We start from the raw sequence: 21,706 nt of genomic DNA, 5'->3' as shown, positions 1-21,706 counted from the left end.
AGGCCAAAATATCATTTTCATCAGCTATTAAACGACGTGAGAAGTTTCAAACTGTTAGGCATATAGATTTCAAATGTAAAAACACATTTAAATAAAGGTCTGCAACTTGGTGTAAAAGATCCGCCATATTATGCATTGGAAAAGTAAACAAATATTAATTGAAACCTGCATGATAATTAAGTAACATTGAGCTTTCAAGTGAGTGAGTGAGTGAGTGAATTTGTTTTTTCGCCGCTTTTAGCAATATTCCAGCAATATCACGGCGTGGGACACCAGAAGATACGCTTCACATATTGTACTCACGTGGGGAATCGAGCCCGGGCTTTCGGCGTGACGAGCGAACGCTTTAGCCACATGGCTACCCTACCGCCCCTCGATCTTTCAAAACGCGTCATATAGTTGTAGATCAGTAGTGAGTGAATCGCTGCTTTTAGCAATATTCTTGTAATCACGGCGGAGGACAACAGAAATGCTTTATACATTGTACCCATGTCGGGAATCGAACTCGAGCCTTCAAAGTGACGAGCGAATGTATTAATTGACCAATGGACAAACAAAACTCATAACTAAAATCCTGAACAAAAGTAAGTTAAACCTCAAGTTTGATGCAGGTTATAACAAAACAAGCGAAAATGGTTATTCCATGATCAAGTATTTGATACAGGTATCACGGTCGTGTTTTGAGCCTATTGCTGGAATATTGCTAACAGCGGTGTCAAACCATACTCACTCACTCACTCAAGTCTACAGCGTTTCGATAACCGTTTTCAGACATGTAACATTTCAATATCGTTTTGTCTCGTTTTGTCTCAATAAGGAATTGTCTCACGTGTACGTTCTTTTATCCAGTAGTTGACGTTGACACAATTACAGGATAAATCGACAGAAATATGTTATCGGTTTTAGATAAATTGATTAAGAACTAAGAAAATACAAGAACTATCATGTGAATTATGGTACAAACACATCTCAATCGTAACAAACTCGTATTGATTACACCTGGCGTACATTCATGTTAATCTCAGAATACCTCTGAATGTAATAAAGGAAATAAGTCTTGACTCGCCGTTATTATTTCTTTGTTAATGGAATATGGGCACGGAAAGTTGGGAGAGACACGGGTATTAATAGTAATCTCGACAATAGGCTATCGTTGCTTGTACGTACAGTTGCAACTGCTTGAGTGGGAGGCGTTGGTAATGCTTATATGTTATGTTGTAATGTTATTTCGCCTGACCTAGTTCCATATAGAATTATTAACCCCGAAACTGTTGATATTATACTAACTGGGTACGTAAGACGTACGTTTAAACCACGAGGGGTTAACACATTGTCATCTCAATCACCCTGCTTTTCTTGTCGGGGAGAATTGAAGGATTCTATATTGGGACACTTTCACTAGTCCACGTGGCTATCAGCTTTACATCTGACGTGTTGCTTATGTAGATGTTATTCAATGCCAAATTGTAAACGAAAAGGCTTTTATCAAAATCGGTTAAATCGTGCAGTAGGGCTGCGCAATATAACCGGTTTACCGGTATTTACCGGTTCAGACATGAAAAAGATACGTATTGCGATACGCTGATCGAAAACCGATATTTGGACATGCCTTCGGAAAACTTCGTAACACTCGGAAATCTTCGGATATTTCCGTATTTTAAATCGTTCCTTTCCTTGTTTCATTTGTGCCAAACATTATTTACATTTTTATTTTATCATGATTAAAAGTTTTTATCGAAGCCTAGTCAAGCATTGTGATTTTGTTGTGTTCTTGCTATAGAAATCAAGCATTAACTCGATTATAAGTAGGTTTTTTTGTTAAAAATAATTCTTGCAATATATTGCAATACATATCGCAATACATGCTTTCGCATCGCAATATATCGCAATACGACAATTCCCTGCAATACCCACCTCTATCATGCAGTCCATTTAATTAAATGATGTGATGTGGGCCAGGGTCGACCCGAAAAAATCGGTCGTTATGTTGCACGGAATGAAAATCATGGTTAGATCGTGCAAATCGTGCAGAATATTTAATCAGTTGAAAACCGGAATGATGTGGACTCGGGCCGACCCGAAAAATATCGTTCGTTTTGTTCTTCAGTATGAAAATCAGGGTTAAATCGTGCAGTATATTTAATCAGTTGCTGACCGGAGTGATTTGAACCCGAGTCATACCGTATGCAATTTTACTCCCCTTTCAACTCAAATGCTCGCTGGACAGCATCAACGCCAAAAAACGCCTGAAGAACTTTCACAACTACCAGCTTCGCGGAACTGGCAAATTCATGGTGTTTCTCAAAGACAAAATCGACCATGGTGTCCAGTTGGAAATCAATTTTCACAATGGCATCATGTTCAAATTTGTCCTTGGCTCCACCCAGAAATCTCGCTTCCAGGTTTTGACCACTGATCGAATGGTCCTGGCTGATCCGGTCATCAGTGAGATCCACAAATCCACACATCCCCCATTCGTGAGTGTCAAACTTGAGGTACACGGTATTAAGGGTAATGGCATCGAGGTCACTTCCGGTCAGTTCCAAACCTAGCTCTTCGTGGAGACCTCTAGCGGCAGTTTTGAGCAGATCAACCCGTTTACCATCACCTTCCGGTGCATCAACGAAATCGTTGATTGAGCAGCTCTCTACAGCTCCACATGTGAGGACACCGGGGCTTGAGACACCTAAAATGATAAAACAATTCTTTCGTTTTTACCTGCAATTTCATTTCCTACAAAGATCCGCAAATCATCCCGGGTAGCAATTGGGTAGTAATGCGATCCGTGACTACGTCATACCAAATGAGTGAGTGAGTTTAGTTTAACGCTGCATTTAGCAATATTCCAGCAATGTCACGACCGGGGACACAAGAAATGGGCTTCACACACTGAACCCATGTGGGAACCGAACCCGGGTTTTCGGTGTTACGAGCGAACGCTTTAACCACTAGGCTACCCCACCGCCCCTCATACCCAGGGGGTCAAAAGATGACACAGGTTGTTACCCTCCTCGGTGCTGTGTATTGAGGTAATGCAACTCGGATTGGTCTGATCTCACACACACACGCACACGGACGCACACACAAGCCCGTCCCCTGTCCATTTCCTATTAATACATTTCCATGAGCCTCACTGTTTACCTGCACGTCTTGCCCTGCGACAGAAAATGAACTTTTGGTGTTTGTCCGGTCCCTCATTGGTCAGGATAGCCACATGAAGGCCAAAGGACGTGCTATAGAAAGGGTGAACGATGGCCTTGCAGGGCACCTCCACATGGCGCTCCGTTGGGGTCAATTCCTTCATCCAGACCTCCCTCATAGCTCGGTGGTGGCAGTAGGTCGACTGGACATACCTGTGTAGAGGTGAAACCGGATTTAAGGATCGGGGGTAGGTTTTAAATAAATCGGGTCTAACAGTGTTCGTGAGTGAAGTGGGTTGGCAAAACCCGTGAAGATCCGGTTAGATCTGGTCCTGACCATATAGGTGGAATATTGCTGATCAAGCAGCAGTTTTGCCAACACATTACAGTTTCCCAGTTGTATATCTTCTGTGTCAAGTAATAATTGGATTCCTTTACGTTTCGTTGACCCGGACATACTACGAATAAATGTATATCACACTAACTGGAACATTGGACTTGTGTAAATGCACAGTTTTCCAATACATGAATTCCTTTCTATATGCGCCTTATTTCTAAGAATGCCACTTTACTGGACGTAATTTGGGTAGGCAATGTTATTTGTCAGGTGACAACGCATTGTTATTTCTACGTTTGACGGTGATAAATTTACTTTCGAGTCGCATTTTAGTAAACTGAACCGTCAGATTAGTTAAAACACACACGGATGGCTTTTAAATATGGGAATACCTTGACATAGGGGCCAGTGGCAGGAACAAACTAATACTTCGACTTCATGTGACATCACTACTAATTTGCCGCCTGAGGCACTGTACAGGTGCTATTCCGGGACAAGCTAAAAGGCTCTTATTGGAAATTACGGAAAGGGGCGAGTGGTGACGAATGGTGTCATTCACGGCTGTTACTGGTCTGTCTTACAGTCCCTGAACCACATTATTTGTAATGGAGCAAGTCGAGATTTTCCCATCTCACTTGGGCTCCTTATTAATTTAAAAAGAATTATGTGTTTCAGACAAAATTATATTATATTCAGAGAGCGAATGTATACCAGCTCGTGTTACGGGTCAAGCCGCTATTCAGTTACGGAAAGGGGCGAGTGGTGACGAATGGATTGCGTAGTACGGAATATGCCGAGTTGACCCGAAAAGACAATCTAACCTGAGCTCCAGGAGCTGGATTTCCTCGGCTCCTGGTCTGGCGATATTCAAACCCTTCAGGGATACAAATGGGTTGTCATCGATCTCCTTCTTCCTGGCCTTCTTTCTAAACTCAGCATAACTATCGTTGTATGCTGTGAAATGGTCCCATTCATCTGAAGGTGGAGTCGGGTGATACGGAGCATCCTCAGTCTGCACAGGACACAGGAGAAACGAGTGGTCGTATCCTTGTGGTCGAATCCTGGTCTTGAAAAATCCTTCAGCGTGCTACGTGGAGACACATTTATATATTATTTGGGTTTTAGCGTGTCTCGTATTAGACAATATAAGACTGACTGACTGAGTTTGGTTTTACGCCGCTTTTAGCAATATTCCAGCAACATCACGGCGGGGGACACTAGAAATGGGCTTCACACATTATGCCCATGTGGGGATTCGAACCCGGGTCTTCGGCGTGACGAGCCAACGCTTTAACCATTAGGCTACCCCACCGCCCCAGACAATATAAGAATACATCAGATCGACTGACGGTTGCATAAGGCCACTTTCAGCAATGCATCGACTTTACAATGTCTCGTGGATGTTCGAGTCTGGACCAGACAAACCAGTTTATGAATTTTCCTCAGTGTCCGTTAATCGACATCCACTGACCCCATATCGTCAAGAGGATAAGCTATTCCAGTAATATTCACTGTAAAACAATAGTTATAAATATTTAAGTGCTTTTGCGATGCTGTCGTTTCTCTTCTTGGGTTCACAGACAAAAATATTTATGTTAATTCTAAGAGATGCACAATTTCTTTTTACAAAAATATTTGTGAAAATAGGAATCTTGCCTCAGATACACATGAATCGGCAACAAAGATGTCAGTCTTGTGCATAAAGGCACACGTGAAGAATTCCTGCTCTTCGGGCGACTTCAGAAACGTTTCTTTCATTTCTAGAATAAACAATATGGTGAGTGAGTGAGACGATGAGAAGTGACTGTATGATCTATTGCGCTGAATACGTTGCGAATACGTCAAAAGGACGGGGAAATGTCTTTGACATGCTGTAATGCGTAAATTCTGTAAAGCGGTCAGACTATCCGTATTTGTTCTGTCTCCTTTCTCCTGCAAGACATGAATCTTCATTGCGACGTGACGTAAGGGACCGTTCATATTTTATGGCGTGTGTGTGTGTGTGTGTGTGTGTGTGTGATTTAAAGGGGGGTCAGCAATTTTGTTCAGAGGAGCTAGCGGGTCAGCAATTTTGTACACACGGGGGGTCAGCAATTTCGTACATAAATATATGTTTCAAATTATGTTTAGAAATTATGGGAGGGAAGGGGGGGGGGGGTCATTGATTTTGTACATGATATGGAGTGGGGTCACTTTTTGGTACATAAATTTTAGGGGTGTGTGTGTGTGGGTGGGTATGGCAATTTAGAAACATACATTTGATGTTTGCTTGTTGTTTAACCCAGCAATATTCCAGCTTTATGACGGAGGGTTGTAAATAATCGAGTCTGGATCAGACAATCCAGTGATCAACAACATGATCATCAATCTACCCAAATGGGATACGGCGACATGACAGCGAGCCTGACCACCCGATATCATAATCTCCTCTGACGATAAGCATGGGTTGCTTAAGATATATTCATCTCGGATCCAGCGCCTTGAGCATGTACTAGTTGTGTAGATATGTGCGATATATAAATATCGAATTCCCTATCCCTATCATCACGGGTAACACAAACATATGATTTAAGATTAAATTCGGAGAGATAAGGCTGATCCATACTTGGACTTAAAACATAAATGATTTAGGATTTGATGCTCACTTAGACTTCAAGCATTCAAGAACACCCTCAAATCTTAAAACATACATATGGTTAAGGATTTGATGCATTCTTGGGCTTCAAACATTCAAGAACTCCCTCAAATCTTAAAACATAAATATGATTTAGGATTTGATGCACATTTGATTCATGCATTCAGAACTTCAAAACATTCATATGGTCCCTTTGAAATCTTAAAAAATCATAAAAATATGATTTAAAATTTGAGGGTGTTCTTAAATGACTGAAGTCCAAGTATGCATTAACCATAAATTTCTCTTGATACCTTTGTCATACTTTCTCAGCAACACCTGTGCAGTCGGTCTGTCCTCAGCCTTGACCTGTCTGCAGCTCTCTATGATGACCCTCAGTTCGGGCTGGAGGTTGTGGGGAAGGCGAACTGGAGTTACCCCAGTTCCTTCCAGGTCCGATCTATCAATGTCTTCCGTCATAAAGTTGGCGAAGGGTTTCTGCCCAGTAACGAGGAATGCCATGATCATCCCGTAACACCAAATATCTCCTCTCTTGTAGCGGTCAAGGGCAGGGACATCTTCAACAGACATTTGCATCCTTATTCCCACATTGGGGAAGGTGGGGTAGCCTAGTGGTTAAAGCGTCCGCTCGTCACGCACCAGACTCGGGTTCGATTCCCTACATGGGTACAATGCAGCCTATTTCTGGCGTTTCCGGTTGTGATATCGATGGGATATTGCTAAAAGGGTTAAAACTGAACTCACGCACTCACTATTACCACATGGAACTGAGTATGTTTTAAAAAACATTCCAACAATATCATGGCGGTGGACACCGGTAATGGTCTTCACACATTATACCCATGTGGGGAATCGAACCTGGGTCTTCGGCGTGACGAGTGAACGCTTTAATCACTGGACTACAAAAACGCCCATCACATTGAAAGTAATGCAAAGGACCTGTCCTCCAAGTGAACAGATTCTGTAATGATGATTAGTATAAGATAAGCTTGTTGTACCTTTTATTGAGTCCTCGTCAAACAGTTCAGGTGGGCCCCATCGTACATGCTTGTAGGTTCGCTGAAATTCATGAATATTTAAATTTGAACAGACGTATTCGTACAGATGGTTTTCCAAATTTGGTTCGCCGGCTCAACTGTGTTCCAGCTATATGACGGCTGTCTGTAAATAATCGAGTCTGGACAAGACAATCCAGTGATCAACAGCGTGAATGAACCAAGTCAGCGAGCCTGACCACCCGAACCTGTAAGTCGCCTCTTAGGCAAGCGCGGGTTACTGAAGATCAATTCTATTCCGAATCTTCACGGGTCCCATTCGAGTGAGTGAGTGTGGGGCGTGGGCTTTACATATCTTTAACATAATTTAACGGACTGTTAGCTTAATGACAAATCAAGGCACAAGGTCATCCTGGTCTTGGACGAGAAACCTACGAGCATTACTATATTGGTGATAAGCGACACTAATAACCAAAGCATATCTAAGGGACGCAACTCTGCATCAGACTGACTCGCCAGAGCGTAGTTTGGGCCGATACATACACTTTGAAAGGACGTATCAGAGTGGAAGTCATTTTATTACCGTAGATCCTGTCGTGGCCATTTTTGAGCTGAGACTCAAGCCCCGCTGAGAGCCGGTGGATCCGAACACGTACTTTGTGTTGACGAAGTCGTTTCTCCAAGCCAAGCCAAAGTCAGCGACCTTTACGATCCTTTTTCCAGAGTCGTACTTGAATTAAAGTCAATGACGTGTAAGTAATATGCAAGTTGTATAACACAGAAAGTTGTACCGTATTTTCTCCAATAGATGCCCTGCGTCACAGTTTCGTAAAATTATCTTGCATGTATCGGATTCAAGGTGATGTTGGTTAGATAATATTCCGTTTGTGTATTCGAATGGGGGTTGATGAATTTACATCACTACTAGACACCGGGTGTGCTAAGTAAAGGAGAAATTGTAAAAACATGTCAATCCCAGTGATTTCTTCTTTACTGAACCATTAGTATAGTTGATGTGCAGTTTGTCTATTGTTTGGCACAATACCATATGGTGACGGCAGCTTATCTAAGCGTTCAGGGAATAGCAAGATTGGTTGGTTAATTGGTCTGTTGTTTCAGGCCGTACTCAGCAATATCCCATCTAAATGACGGCGGTCTGTAAATAATAAAGTCTGGACCAGACAATCCAGTGATCAACATCATGAGCATCGATCTAAGCAATTGGGATACGATGACATTTGTCAACCAAGTCAGGGAGCCTGACCACCCGATCCCGTTAGTCGCCTCTTACAACAAGAATGGGTTACTGAAGACCAATTCTAACCCGGATCTTCACGGGTCTACTGCAAGAAGAATAGAGTGACCTCACCGAGACGCGTACGGCCTCCCCATTTACTTAGTTTTTCTCATCTCCCACCTCAAACAGCAAGAGAGCGGGCGGGGAAATGTGCTAACTTATTGAGCAACGTATTTGATCATATTTTAAAATTAGGTCACGGTAATATTCTTAAAAATAATCAATGAAGTAGACCAAGTCGTTTTTGTTTCGGAAGCACTTTTTCAATAAGTGTAGATGACACAAAATCAAACCGATGTGGGGTTTCTTCTTCCAGCATTTTGGAAGTTGAGAAGTACAATATTGAACATACTTTATGGATAACAACTTCTTTTATTTCGTGAGTGCGACGTTTTCTTGTACCGTTTTCAAGCAGGAACGGTACAAGCTTCTGTATCGAAACGTCGCACTCACGAAATAAAACAAGTCGTTATCCATAAAGATTTTTCATTATTCATGTGGGCTTTGTTACGTAAGTGTGCTACGGTAAAAATATCATCTTATCACATCAGGACAAATTTGTACAGCAACGGAGAAATTTCAGACAAGAAAACCTTTTTAATATTTCACGTCGGAATGAAATGGGAACTATAAGACAAAAATACGCACATCCCAATGATTTACAACTTGAGATCCGATCAATGTTCTCTTTTATTTTTATCTGGGTTGATATCAATTATTGAAGGAAAGACGGTATTTGCTTGTTGGCTGACTATTTCCCCTGATTGTTTTTGATACTGACTTTCATATAACGAGCGGACGACTATATTTATCCGCTTCATAATCGCAAATGAGTTGGGCGAATTAAATTCATTGCCGAAGCACAATGAAACGAGACGCAAATAGTAAAATCAATTATCCAGTTATTCATTAATACTCTATCAGCTAGTGTTATATTAACATCTGTATTGCGATATGTCCCGGTATTTCAAGGTTAATATCGGTAAGAATCCGGTATAGATCGTAGAATGTGGGCGGTCGGTTAGCCGGGAGTCAATATTCTGCTGTTTATTAGGGAAAGGTGAGAACTTGTCTTACACTACCCCGCTGTGATTAATCACAGTTAAAATATTCATGCAAAGAAATCCTATTCAAGACCTGTGTTTGTGAAGACGGGCCAAATTGTAAATACTTTCTAATCCGTCGATCTGCAGGAGGCCATCACGACATTCAACGAAGCATATCTGAATTGAGTGTGAGTGAGTTATTATTACAGAAATATCTAACATTAAGGATGTGCTTAATATGTGTATGTTGATAGCCAGACACTAACTGGTTCTAACCTTGTTCGAGCCCTGGTTCCAGCAAGATATTGTAATGGTTAATGTATTAACAAGGAAGGATCAGATGGTATTACAGGCAGCTTGGTTTGTATACTCCCCAGGGAGTGAAAATGAAAATTGTGTGCACCGTTAACCAGAATAATATTGTTGCGGCTTTCAGTGAGTGAGTATGGTTTTACGCCGCTTTTAGCAATATTCCGGCAATATCACGACGGGGGACACCGGGCTTCACACATTGTACAGACGTTGAGAATCGAACCCGGGTCATTGACGTGACGAGCGAACGCTTTAACCACCATGCTAACCCATCGCCCCACTGAATTGAGATGTACACAGACAATACTGGTGCAGATTCAATAATAATGACCGCACTATAGATGATAAAGTACATAAAATACAATTAAGAGTGAGTTTAGTTTTACGCCGCACTCAGCAATATTACAGCTATATGGAGGCGTCTGTAAATAATCGAGTCTGGACAACACAATCCAGTGATCAACAGCATGAGCATCGTTCTACGCAATTGGGATACGATGTCATGAGTTAACAAAGTCGGCAAGCCTGGCCCCCCGATCCTGATAGTCGCCCCTTATGACAAGCATGGGTAGCTGAAGACTAATTCTAACCCTGATCTTCACGGGTAAATAAAATTAAGAGGTGAGGTGAAATTGGGTTTTACGTCGTGCTTGAGAATATTTCGCTCATATGACGACGTGCATTCGTGTATATGTGTATGTGCGGCTGCTTGTACTAGTCCAGACTTAAGCTGGTTTTATAGTGCTAGCCCACTGAGGTACCATGCCGTAGTGAAGCATGAATACCCCACTCAGACACATTATATTTAGAAACTATTACGGCAGCAAAAGAGAAGCATTGGCATATTTTCTGTAGCATCCGAAATAGTAACACTATCACCTTGTGGAAAACGTTTAATGAGCCAAAGGGTTGGAAAACATTAGCAATATCATACTAAACCTTAATTATATACCACTCCAGAAAAATAACTAAAAAATATACCACTCGAACTATTTAATCATACATAGATTCCTCAAAATATCCCAAAATCTTCAAGAGAAGCTACATTGGTAACAGTCCTCAAACCAGGGAAACACTCAAATGAGCCTACCACCCATCTCTATATTTCTCAAAGTCACGAAATCTATATTTATCCCACATTACAAATCATGAAAATTCACAAAGCCCAAATCTACAAACACTTATTTCCACTGCTTTAACTACATAAATAACATACATGATTATCACATCATGTGGGAAGCCACCAAAGTTCTGTCTACCAACAACAACTTGCCACAAAGAAAACTACAAGAAGCTATTGTCATCAGGAGACACCAGTTAGCCATGAACCGCGACCTGCCCAGCGCCTGGGAATTATTGCTTTGATCATTGTTTGATTGTACTTATTGTACTGTACTTATTGCTAATTATTTTGCTCTGATTTCTATCTGTTTGTTCTGGCCTGTATTTGTCATCTCCATTGTGTTTATCTATTAGTGCTATTCCTGCTAAGTTAATCCCGGCTTTAACTGTCTACTGTTCATCACCTATCAACACTATTCAACTTTTACGTGATGGCTTCTATTCAACGCTAATTAACTGTTAAGTCTTGGCGTCCATTCAGCGCTAATGTACTGACAGTGCTGGCTTCCATTTGTTCCATTGTTTAGCCTGCGTCTTTGTTGTATTATTACTTTTGTTGTTCTTACATGTATATATATATGCTCTCTGCCTCATACCATTCATTCACCTAATACTCCGAAACGTTGTGTTCCTCATAATAAAGAAATTGACATCCATAAAACTCTCTTCCTTATGTATATCATTTCTACATGCCATTTAAAGACCTTATAATATCTCTGCAGAGTGTCTGCAGGCCATATCCACTGACTTCCCTCAAGCCAAAAGTCTTCAATAAAGAGAACTGTCTCATTATTTTAGAGTTTTTAAATTCCATTAAAACACCCGACAAATTTTATCGTTTACACAATTCACCTTAAATCAATACTAAACTATTAATTTATTCAGTATGCCATGGCCACGTAGACACTCGCCCATTCCTGGGAACAAATGCAACTAAATTTCGAAACTAGCAAAATCGGAATAAAAAAAATAATTTAAATGACATTAAAAATTCAAGTCCTCATGGATAAAATAGCTTAATAGAAAAACCAACAACAAAGTGCCACAATCAAGATATTTAGAGAAGATTACTACCTGTATACAGAGTGGTGTTACAAATTTAATAGTTACTCTCAGTACCTGAATCGCGTTATGTTTCCATCCGTCCTTTCTGAAGTGGTAAAGCCCTAAATGAAGCAAGTCTAGATTTCCTCAGGTTCTGAATCCCCCATCTCACTGGGCTCCTTTTCAATTAAAATTGTTTTTTGTCAAAATTAAGACTAAGCGTTAGTCTTCGAATTTAAATCTTATCTAGAGTATATAAACACAGTAAACGCCTTAATGGAAATGGTCAATTGTGCAATATCCCAGAGGAGTTATATCTAACCTGTCCCCATCATCAACAAGATATAATCTCCTGCCAATTAGGGATGTGCAATATTACCGGTAAACCGATATATACCGGTACAGTTTCTCGCGATACGATTATCTCGATATGGTTCAGATTTTGCAATATATTGGGTCATCCGTAGTGAATTATCTGCCCTTGATTTCCATAGCAACAAAATGTGCTCTAAAAGTGCCAAATATACTTTTGTTTCTTTTTTGTTTCATGTAACATTGTACAAGTGGAAGTGTCTTTATAAGTGGCTCCAAAAGTACCAAATATTCTATCAAATGATTTAAGTTTGTGGGTTTGAATGGTTTCATATGTGACGTTTTGCAGGAATTAAGTGGCCTCAAATGGACCAATCTTTTAAGAAAAGCAAGAGTAATGGATATCAACTTCTTGTTGTGAATAACACAACGTATTGGAGTGTATGCTTGCTCCTTCATCAGGTCATGAATATTCACAATAAAGATGTTGACATCCATAACTCTTGCTTTTCTTATGCATTCCACTTCTAAATGCCCTTCAAAGATTTGACCAATCTTTTATTTGGACTTATAAGTAGAGCTACTGGCTCTGAGTGACCATTTCACAATTCACATTATTTTATTATTTCTATTTTGTTTCATAATGGGACATATGTTATCAATTTATAATAGTCTTATAAATCTTTGTAGGACTGTTTAATGAAATTCTAGTCACGAATCTTAGTTACTGGAGGTCACATGAGATTTTAAGCTCAAGTAGTTCACCTAAATCATGTTTTTGTTTCATTTTACAACAGTTCATGTTAACACATGTTTATATTGGAGTTGAATCTGAATGAATCACCGACAAACAGTAACAATAATTACATACTGCATTGAAGTGCATTCTGTTGAAGCAAACAGCACACTGACCATGAAAATAATGTTATACTATTACCTTTATCATTATGTTCGTAAAACCTTGTTCCACATTAAGGCTCTATATCATTTATCTGTACACCACTGGCATACAGCCATACACAATGGGGACAGGGGGCCTGCAAATATGGTGTAACAGCAACTAAGAAGACGATGTCGCACACAGAGAGATGTACTATCAGTGAATCACAATATATGATGTTATCCAGCCCTACTCCCAATTGGACTAAACGACCAAGCAATCTATCATGTTTTCTCAGAAACCTTCTGGAACACTTGTTTTCATTAACAGTATTTTTCACTAGGTTGGTTTTGTCTGTTACATTTCATAAGCACTACAAGCTCGTTCCAAGTCATGATTGATTTATCTTAAAGACTCTTGCAGTTCCTAACATACTCCTTTAAAGATGTGATTTTGCCAAAAACCCCAAAGAACATGCAATATATTTGTGTGTATTAACAAATTTCAAAAATGGCGCTAACCAATTATTTTCGATGATTGATCGGTGGTAATGAACCAATCATCAATTATGAGATTTTAAACAATTTCCAACACTACTGCCAATTAATACGAGCAATAATCTTATTGTTAACCAACGCAATTCACACAAAGTAATGACAGACCTTCATATAGCTGTAATGTTGTGGGTGTGACATTAAACAACAAACTAACTAACCCACGCACCATTCCTTCAGACCCAACAACATTCGCTCAATGTTCACTGATGTTTGGTACAGCCAGGTATCCAACCAGAGCAAACATCGGACTTTGAGACGGTGGCTTCAAACTAAGGGGAGGTAACTGCGACATGGCTGCACATCCCACTCAGCAGTACTCACCAGGATGTTGTCTGGCTTCAGATCTCTGTGAACGATTCCGTTACCATGGAGATAGTTCAGGGCACTGGCGATTTTCTGACCAATTATCCATGTCTCCTGAACGGTCAAGCCCTGAAATATACATCGTGAATATTCATTACTTTTATTGGTGTAAGGGCTCGGTCGAGATTAGCAATGGATTTGTCAGACATATATATCAGTAGGAAGTTTCGACAAAGACAGTGTATCGTGCTTCATTAATGATTCAGAATCAGAGGTACAGATAAGCTGCGTATCTGCGTAAATTACGCAAATATTTATGTGAAAACTCAATTCCCATTAAGTCAATTGCGTACAAGTACGCTTAACTTTTGTTAATACTCAATAAATTTGATCTTACATACGTACACACAAAAGGTCGAAACTTAGCTTGCGTTGCGGTGCACATATATAATAACTGAGGTATATTAAGAGGTTCTACTTCAACACATGAACTTGGCAAATTGCAGTCTTTCTTATCGTTTCTCATATTACAGATCCAATGTGAATAACATTTAATCTTTACAATGTTTACAATTAATGGGAAATGGCAAAATACCCAAGTGAGTTTGAGTGAGGTGGGTACAAATGTTTTGGTTACTCAAATGAAAATTAGGATACCCAAATGAGATGAACCGAGTACATAAGTCAATGACCCAAAAGGATAACACTTATTAGAAATTCACTTCAACATCATCAGTGGCACTGGTAGGGAACTTGGTTACAGTGAGAGTGGAGTCTTTGTGATTTTTCCGACAGAAACTTTATGATTTGTGACAGAGTCTTTGTGATTTGTCACAGAGTCTTTGCAATGATATGTGTTATGATAAGATAAATGGTAATTATAGCTTTAGTTTGTGGTATTAAAGACTATAATATTCACAATGTATTCACTTGTAAACTGGGAGAGATAGGAATGTGTTGTTAGTGACTCTGGGTGAGCTCATTAATTACATAGGGTGGACAGCATGGCTCAGCTAATTAGTGTACTCATTGAGTCTGTCTTATGGGAGGTCTGTCTTTTGGGAGTGAACCTCTGTAGGTCTGAATTCCTGATTTTACCCAAATAATGGCTTGGCACAACCCTGTGTGGATCTGTCCTCAGCAATCTGTGATTGTTGTTAGAGGCGACTCAGCGGACATGACGGTCAAGCTCGGTGACTTGGATCATTGTGTGCCATCGTACCCGACGCCGTGAATTGCTCATATTATTAATCACTGGTTTGTCCAGCCTCGATATTAACAGTCGCCGTTATATATACAGACATATATTTCATTCAGTATAAAGACCAAAGGCCCATAATACAAATAAATTATAGAGTTGAAATAAGCGCACGTAAAAGTGACAGGTGTACGTTTTGACAGTTGCAGCTCTCGTTTTATGTATACATATAAAAAAGTTACAAACATTTATGATAATAATTTTATCTTTACTGTTAAGTATATGTAGTTTTGTTTGCTGGCAGTATTATACAAAAATGGAGTAATAAACCTATTTCTAGCATCATTATATAATTTACAATCAAAGAGGACAAGTATTTCATCTTCAATACAGTAAATATTATATAGTTTACAGTAAAAACAGACTCTGTCAGCCATTGATATGTTATTATATCTTCTCACCTCTATACCTAACCCAACCCAAAATTGCCACACCAGCTGAACTTTGCTAGAAGAGATTTTAGATAAGGAGAGATAGATACTGATAAGTACCTTTATACATGCAGTAATGATTTAAAGTGTTTGTAAGCAAATGAATCTGAAAGGTTCTGAATAGTGGCAGACTATGATTGTTTAAGATTATCAGAAAGCCGAAGTTTAAACTGCTGCATTTATATATACACAAACAAACACACAAACAAGCAAACAAACAAACAAACAAACCGGTGCATCGGGTGTTTTGCTCCGCGCAACATATGTGTCAAGGTTCCTCTCAATGTACTCCATAATGATGAACCGCATGGAGTCTTCGCAGTCCTCAAGTTCAAGGTCGTTCTGAGTGAGTTCCTTCAGTCTCTCCGTAGTAACGTATCCGGTGCCCCTGTAGGCGATGATGTTGTCGTGACTGAGGCCTCTAAAACAAACAGTTGTAATTGTACTAAATATAGAACATCAGTCCAAAAGAAAACCCGGTGCTGACAATCCTGTGAAACAAATTCCGTTTGGTGTAAAAGGAAAACTATCAGTGAAAATTATGTGGCTAGATCACTGAATATCATACTTTTACTTTTGTAAAATGGGTAAAATAGTCCTTTTAATCATTCGCTTGTTTGTTATATATATCATCGAATCTGGTCAAGACAATCCAGTGATTCACATCATCATCATCATCATCGATTTACGAAGTTGGGATACGGAAACAGGCATCAAACAAAACCGCGACCTGAGTCTCTCAGGACAAGCAGGAGATGCTGAAGATAAATTCTATTCCGAATCTTCACCGGTCCTCCCCATCATTCACCACTGAGGCCGTGTGTAAACCTTCAGCATTTAACAAACACTTAACGGAGCATTCAGTAGGATTGTAAGAAGAAGGTAATGTTTTGTGAGTGAGTAAGTTTATTTTTACGCCGCTCTAAGCAATATTCCAGTGGAGGACCCCAGCAATTGGCTCCACACATTGTACCGGGTCCTCGGCGTGACTACCGAAGGCTTTAACCACTAGGCTACCCTACCACCCTCTGGTCATGTCAGGTACTTATCCTGCAGCATGGAATCCATACTCCTCATGGAGATGAGAATGCAATGGAAGATACACTAATCTGTTGATAAGACAAAGTCAACTTCTCCAGATCCAACGCTAGTCTGAACTTTATATCTGTCCTATTTCATAATCATCATTATCATTATGACACTAACATCAACATGGTTTCATTAATTTACAAAGACGTACCTGAGAAGATTAGTTTCTGCATCCTTCTCCCTCAGTTTGGAACTCGCGTCCGTTGTGAATATTTTGATGGCTGAATCACTTCCCTGGTAGCGGACTTTGAACACCGCCCCGAATGAACCTTGACCCAGGGGCTCCCATTTCTCCTCAGGGAGATCTGCTTGGTTCACAAGAGATATTTCTGTAGAAAAAGAAAACACCAAATATTTTAACATTCAACCGCACGATTTTTATAACAACCATGCAATACTCTGTTGTTAAACGCTGCACTCGCTGACATGGTTGACACATGTCATCGTATCCCATTTGCGTAGATCGATGCTCATGATGTTGACCATTGGATTGTCGGGTCTAGACACGATTATTTACACACCGCCTCAATATAGCTGGAATATTGCCGAGGGCGGCGTAAAACTAACTCACTCACTCACTTGTATTACTCACTCGCACGAATCCAATGCGTCAAAGCAGGTGTCTCTCACTTTGATGTTTCTGAACTATTTCTGAAGGCGACCAAAAGTATAATCATTCACTCATTCAAGGGATGGAAAATGCCATATACATGTATGTCAAAGATATACAATACGATAATGTGTACCGGATACTGACGACCCTCTTTGAACCACCAGATCTTTCACATGTTCCTCCAGCGCCTTCAGCTGTGACGTCACTTCCGTGTAAGACCTGATGGCGTCATTCGGAATATAGTCCTTGAGATCGTTTAATCCAGAGTATATTTTCTTAAAAGTATCTTTGAAGATTTCTCGAACAGGAAGCAAATGTGTCTGATCATTTGTCTCAGTCATCATCTGAAATATATAATATATAAATGAAAAAATTGCATTTGAACGAACAAGTTAAGCGTCTATTAGCTATCGCAATAGTGGTTTGAAGATCAGTTATATGTCTGTTGATCGTGTGCCTGATCAAGTCCTGATTAAGCGACCCGTGAAGATACGGGTTGGAATTGGTCTTCAGCAACCAATGGATGTGATTCGAACCCGGGTCTTCGGCGTGACGAGCCAACGGCAACCCATGGATGTCGTAAGAGGCAACTAACGGGATCGGGTGGTCAGGCTCGCTGACTTGGTTGACGCATGTCATCGGTTCCCAATTGCGCAGATCGATGCTCATGCTGTTGATCACTGGATTGTCTGGCCCAGACTCGATTATTTACAGACCGCTGCGATATAGCTGGAATATTGCTGAGTGGAGTTAAACAACAAACCGACCATCAATCTGATTAAGCAGCCCTTACGCACAAGAACACCACCAACAACAACAGGGACAACAACAGGGACAAGTATTTATTGAACTGGATGCGAAAGTGACGCCTATATCCCTACTCTCCCACTCTCACGTTGGAGTGAGTGAGTAAGTTTAGTTTTACGCCACACTCAGCAATATTCCAGCTGTATGGCGGCAGTCTGTAAATAATCGAGTCAGGACCAGACAATCCAGTGATCAACAACATGAGCATCGATCTGCGCAATTGGGAACCCATGACATGTGTCAACCAAGTCAGCAAGCCTGACCACCCGATCCCGTTAGTTGCCTCTTACGACAAGCATGGGTTACTGAAGACCAATATTCTAACCCGGACCTTCACGGGTCTCTCACGTTGGAAGTGGAATAAAACTCAAAATGCGTCATGAATACAAATACACAGTTTTCAGTTCTCCATTATAAGTATGCTTCTCTCGAGGGTAATACGGTCTGATGTACGCCTTTTTGTAGCGGTGTCATAGAGTCGGTAGGCGCGGGATGACACTGCTACAAAATGGCGTACATCAGACCGTATTATCCGATGGAGAGGTTTACAACGTATTTATCTCACCGCCATGTGAAATGTACAAGATATCATTTTATTTTATTTTATTTTGAAGATAGCTACGTTCGCTACCGACTATATGACATGTTAACAAAATTGCGTCTACCTCTCGACTGGAATTTTTTAAATCAGTGAAACATGTTCTGACAAGCTTAAAACTACTGTAAAATGGTTAATTATGTTTAAGTTGAGTGTGCAAACGATGCAATGTACAAAATAGTTTAAATAAAGCAGTGAAAGTCGGTAAAATGAATGTGCACATAGTAAACTTAAACACAGCTACTCGAACGGTTTTCGAACTCCGTGCACTGCATGCGTCATATTATGACGTCATACGATTGTTAGCAATACAGCTTATCGGCTTCAAAGGACTGATATCAACGTTTTGAAGCAAAGTCCAATTAATGAAAACGAGCTCTGAACATCATGTATATATGGCTAAGTATTACATTCATGGCGTGTCTTGTCCTTTTGAAATCGGTGTATAATGAGATATATGTTGGTTTTAGCCAGAACAAATCTCAGACACCACTTCTCAGTGTCCCAGTTTCGAACCTGTTTCATATTTGCAATCAGCTTTAAACCAAAAGATTGGAAATATAATATTTAAGACTACTGAGTTATTTCATATATTCTGAAATTCTCGAAGAAACGTCTTTTTTCAGACCTTGAAACAGTGAGTCAGAAAAATACCGTATATGCGGTATACGACCTTCATCAGGCAAACGACACAGGACGTCTAACGGTGGCTCAGTGGTGAACACACAACCTCGAACGATTTCTATTCATGGGTTCGATTCCTATATTGGTACATGTTACGAGATTTACTTTGGTAGCCAGTAGTAATTAAGTGGATCTGGCACAACTCAGGACTGCCACTGAACCCCGTTTCCCTTCAAGTGAGCCAAATGTAACGTGAAGGATTTGTAGCCCGCTTTGAACCTTTATCACTTTGCCCGAGGAGAGAAAGGAATCATGATTGGAGGTTGCATACACAGACAACGGTTACAAACCAGACGAAGGCTCCAAGAGTTAGCTCCCTTTAACCAGCGCGACGACTTGTCACAACCGCAAACATTCTTTCCGCATGTTCGCGTTAATGAACACAGACATGAAACCCAATATCAACATTTATTCGTTACACGATGATACTCTCGTCCGATTGTTAACATTTTCTATTTTAAACTTACTTTCGGTATTAAACGGTATAACATGTTCAGAAATATTTAAATCCGGGTTCATATGTTCATACAGTTGTGACCTGCCTGTGCTTGGGAGAGCCCTGTGTTGTGTAAGAGATCGATTGGCTGCTACTATGATGATCACAGTGTAGGGTACAAGTGCTCACGTTGGCTTTGTTTTCAATCCGTCTCTCGAACCAGGAAGTAGGGACGCTTATGGATATCTCCGCCTACGTATCGTTTCTTAATAGAGCATAATTACAAAGATGATATTAAATGCATCTATATAATGCACTGATTGAGATTAAATATGTTAAATTCCATTAAATTGGGAATCCGACATTGCAGTTGTTAATAGTGAAATAATTAACCAATTTGATTATGATACGCGCCCCAGTGTCAGGCTGACCTTCCGAGGTCACGACAGTCACTTCTGTTGACAACAGGACTCGCGTCTCCTGTTGTTTGTAGTTGACGTTCCACGAATCAACTTAATAAGCCCAAATCAGATGTGTAAATATGTAAAAAAAAATAATAATGTGTCCATTTATATAGCGCCAAACTCCACACTAGGTATGCTCATAGCGCTAAGTAGGCGACAGTACAGTATTCGCACGCATAGAAACACTCAGTTTCAATCAACGTGTATGTGTATTTACCCCAAAACATATACTAGATGCGGGAATGAAAGAAATGCAGGTGTTTTGACAGACATTTTGGATCAGGTTGAATTACAATGTAGAGTTTAACTGTAACCAAAATAGACGCGCCTGTCTTCATCATGCAGTTATATGGGTACCCGGTAGGAGGTCCGGATACGGCATGTGAGAAGCCTGGGTTCAATGCAGGATGTGCACCGGCACACCTTCATGAGTGTCAAGTCAAGTTTCCCTCGCACTACGGAAAATGTATTTTCCTCCTATTTCATACCCGTGAAGATCCGGGTTAGAATTGGTTTTCAGCTCCCATACTTGTAAAAGGCGACTAACGGGATCGGGTAGTCAGGCTCGCTGACTTGGTGGACACATGTCATCGCATCCCAACTGCGTAGATCGATGCTTGTGCTGTTGATCACTGGATTTTCTGGTCCAGACTCGATTATTTACAGACCGCCGCCATATAGCTGGAATATTGCTGAGTGCGGCGTAAAACAACAATCATCAAACATCAAACTGACCTTAATCCTTCTGTTTCAGTGAATTCTACCACGGGAAGATTGCGTGTCCTTGCGTAATGCAAAACTATAATTCTGTCAAGGGAAATTGATTTTGTAAAGAGGAATTTTCGACTCCACCAAAACATTTCTTGGTTGAGTTCAACTATTCTTGTAATTTGGCGCATTAACTGTATACCGACATTGACACACTGTGTTTCAGAGTAAAACAAAACAAATAACTTTCCATGATCACTTTCTTTCAACAGCATTAACACAATCCATAGTATATATCATGAGGCCTGTAAAAATAAAAATTCCCCTTACTGTCCAAGTTTAAAGTGTTTTCATCGACGTATTCGGTTTTTTTTCAGTTTGTGCCCTACATATATAATCTCTTTAGTTTGATCTGAGCTTAAAGCGAGGACACATTTAACTATGGAAAACTGTCAGGTACATTCCCGCGATCACATTCTCCGCCTTTTCATAAACGAGCTAGATATAGCAAAAGTGCGAATGTGAATCGCGAGATTGGTCCAAAATGTGGTGTTTTCTGTCATATTATATTTTTCCAAAAGATGACATTTGGACATGACAAAACATTTCGCAATCTCGACTTGTCACATAGGCGGATC

The 21,706-nt window shown here is 40.3% G+C and overlaps 1 protein-coding gene across 1 annotated transcript; it reads right to left on the bottom strand.

Annotated features, from left to right (window-relative positions):
• Nucleotides 1-2,021: 2,021 nt before the first annotated feature.
• Nucleotides 2,022-19,685, bottom strand: LOC124263250. Its single transcript, XM_046697843.1, has 12 exons — nucleotides 19,680-19,685; nucleotides 17,505-17,715; nucleotides 16,910-17,087; nucleotides 15,901-16,090; nucleotides 13,999-14,109; nucleotides 7,691-7,837; nucleotides 7,111-7,171; nucleotides 6,406-6,669; nucleotides 5,134-5,237; nucleotides 4,299-4,564; nucleotides 3,142-3,353; nucleotides 2,022-2,686 (listed from the first exon to the last, which is right to left on the bottom strand). Exons 2-12 carry the CDS (start codon nucleotides 17,713-17,715, stop codon nucleotides 2,193-2,195), a joined length of 2,238 nt encoding a protein of 745 aa, XP_046553799.1. The 5' UTR covers nucleotides 19,680-19,685; the 3' UTR covers nucleotides 2,022-2,192.
• Nucleotides 19,686-21,706: the final 2,021 nt, after the last annotated feature.

Source organism: Haliotis rubra, unplaced genomic scaffold (genome assembly GCF_003918875.1).
Source record: "Haliotis rubra isolate DU_JTF1 unplaced genomic scaffold, ASM391887v1 Scf875, whole genome shotgun sequence".
Lineage (NCBI taxonomy): Eukaryota > Metazoa > Mollusca > Gastropoda > Lepetellida > Haliotidae > Haliotis > Haliotis rubra.
Note: the sequence above shows the minus strand (reverse complement) of the source record. Positions and strands in the feature narration are given on the sequence as shown.

Coding starts and splice junctions, on each gene's coding strand:
- LOC124263250 (XM_046697843.1), bottom strand. CDS start 17,715: ATGATGACTGAGACAAATGATCAGACACATTTGCTTCCTGTTCGAGAA. Junction 16,091..16,909: donor GCAGAAACTAATCTTCTCAG/GTACGTCTTTGT, acceptor TGTTTGTTTTAG/AGGCCTCAGTCACGACAACA. Junction 4,565..5,133: donor CCGATTCATGTGTATCTGAG/GCAAGATTCCTA, acceptor GTCTCCACGTAG/CACGCTGAAGGATTTTTCAA.